The sequence below is a fragment of the Asparagus officinalis genome, chromosome 5 (genome assembly GCF_001876935.1).
Source record: "Asparagus officinalis chromosome 5, Aspof.V1, whole genome shotgun sequence".
In the NCBI taxonomy this organism is placed as follows: Eukaryota; Viridiplantae; Streptophyta; class Magnoliopsida; order Asparagales; family Asparagaceae; genus Asparagus; species Asparagus officinalis.
Window position 1 is genome coordinate 18326668 of NC_033798.1, and position 1368 is coordinate 18328035.

Here is a 1368-nt window from a genome sequence, read left to right on the forward strand (position 1 = left end):
TACATCATTTACTTCATTTCTCAAAAAAGTATCGAAGTTCACTCTGTATACCACTAAATTATGGGTTTGGTTTTTGTACAAAATTTAATTAATGTTCATCAACCTTTCACTTCTTTCTTAGCCAGCTCTTAATTAATTCACAATGAATTTTGAGCCATAAAATATACCATTAAATTCATTCTTCTTAGTGTGCCTGTAATAGATTAGCTAAGAACTATGTACTCTGCACCGCTAAATTCATCTTTTTTCCTCAGAAAACTTCTATTAGGAATGTTTGCAATCAAAATTTCAGTTTTCTAAATGTCCCTCTGATATATCCACAAATAGATTTATCCATTGTACCAACAATTCAGCTAGTCATTAGCGTATTTGTAATTGATTCACTAAGAAACTTAGCGGATCCACAATTAACCTCACATTTTTACCAAGTGCATCAACAATTTATACGCCATAAGACTCAATTAGTGAAATCCAATCAAATTCCTGATCCCCTAGCTTACTTGTGGTCGACCAGCGTACTTCTTAGTGGTTCAGTGAGAATCATGAACTTGATGCCCCTAATATGATCATAATGTAGAATTTACAGTTAAACAAACTGAAATAAAAACCAATAAAACTCTCCAACTTCCTCAAATTTTATGTCAGGCTTCCAAAAGAATTGATGGATTTATCCTCTCACTTGATGGTCTAACTAAAACAAATAAAAATAAAAGATAAATCATTTCATACAAATAACATTAAACCTAACAAGTACTAATTTCGATCAATTTAATCAGGAAAAAAATGGATATATTTATTTATTTATTTATTTATTTATATAACCAGATAAGTGAAAATTTGACCACCCATTTTCATTCGGATTTGCTTCCACTCACAACATCAGCAACCGAAACAAATCATCAAATAAAGATTGTAACATAAAAATTTGTCTAGTACTAAACCCTGTAAACTTCAAAAATTGAACAAGCAATTAACACAAAACAAATAATAGATATTATTAAACCAATAAAAATGAAAAAAAAAGATGAAATAGTTACCTGTACATGAAAATGTCAAGCCCATGAAGCTTCTTCCCACAGAGACAACAGCAGCTCAAGAAACCCCCCGTCGCCGCTGGCGACTCCGAAAACGCCCCTGAATTCATCTCAAATTTATCATCAATGCCATCCACCACCATCAACCCATCACCAAGATAAACCCTTTTTCTCACCGTCCCTCCTCTGTCCCGAGATATTACGCACGTGTAGCTCTCAGAGAGCTCCACGTCATCAACCTCCTTCTTCACCTTCAGCTTTAAAATGGGTCCCGCTCCCCTTGCTTGTATAGGTATCGGGTCGGATTTCGCCTTCTCGTTAACGGGTCGACCAG

General features: G+C 34.6%; 1 protein-coding gene across 1 annotated transcript in view; it reads right to left on the reverse strand.

Annotated features, from left to right (window-relative positions):
• LOC109842970 overlaps positions 1-1362 on the reverse strand; it is a 4105-nt gene extending 2743 nt beyond the window's left edge. The window contains exon 1 of the mRNA XM_020411888.1: positions 1038-1362. Within this exon, the coding sequence (XP_020267477.1) occupies positions 1038-1177 (140 nt within the window). The 5' untranslated portion in view covers positions 1178-1362. The remainder of the gene's footprint in view (positions 1-1037) is intronic.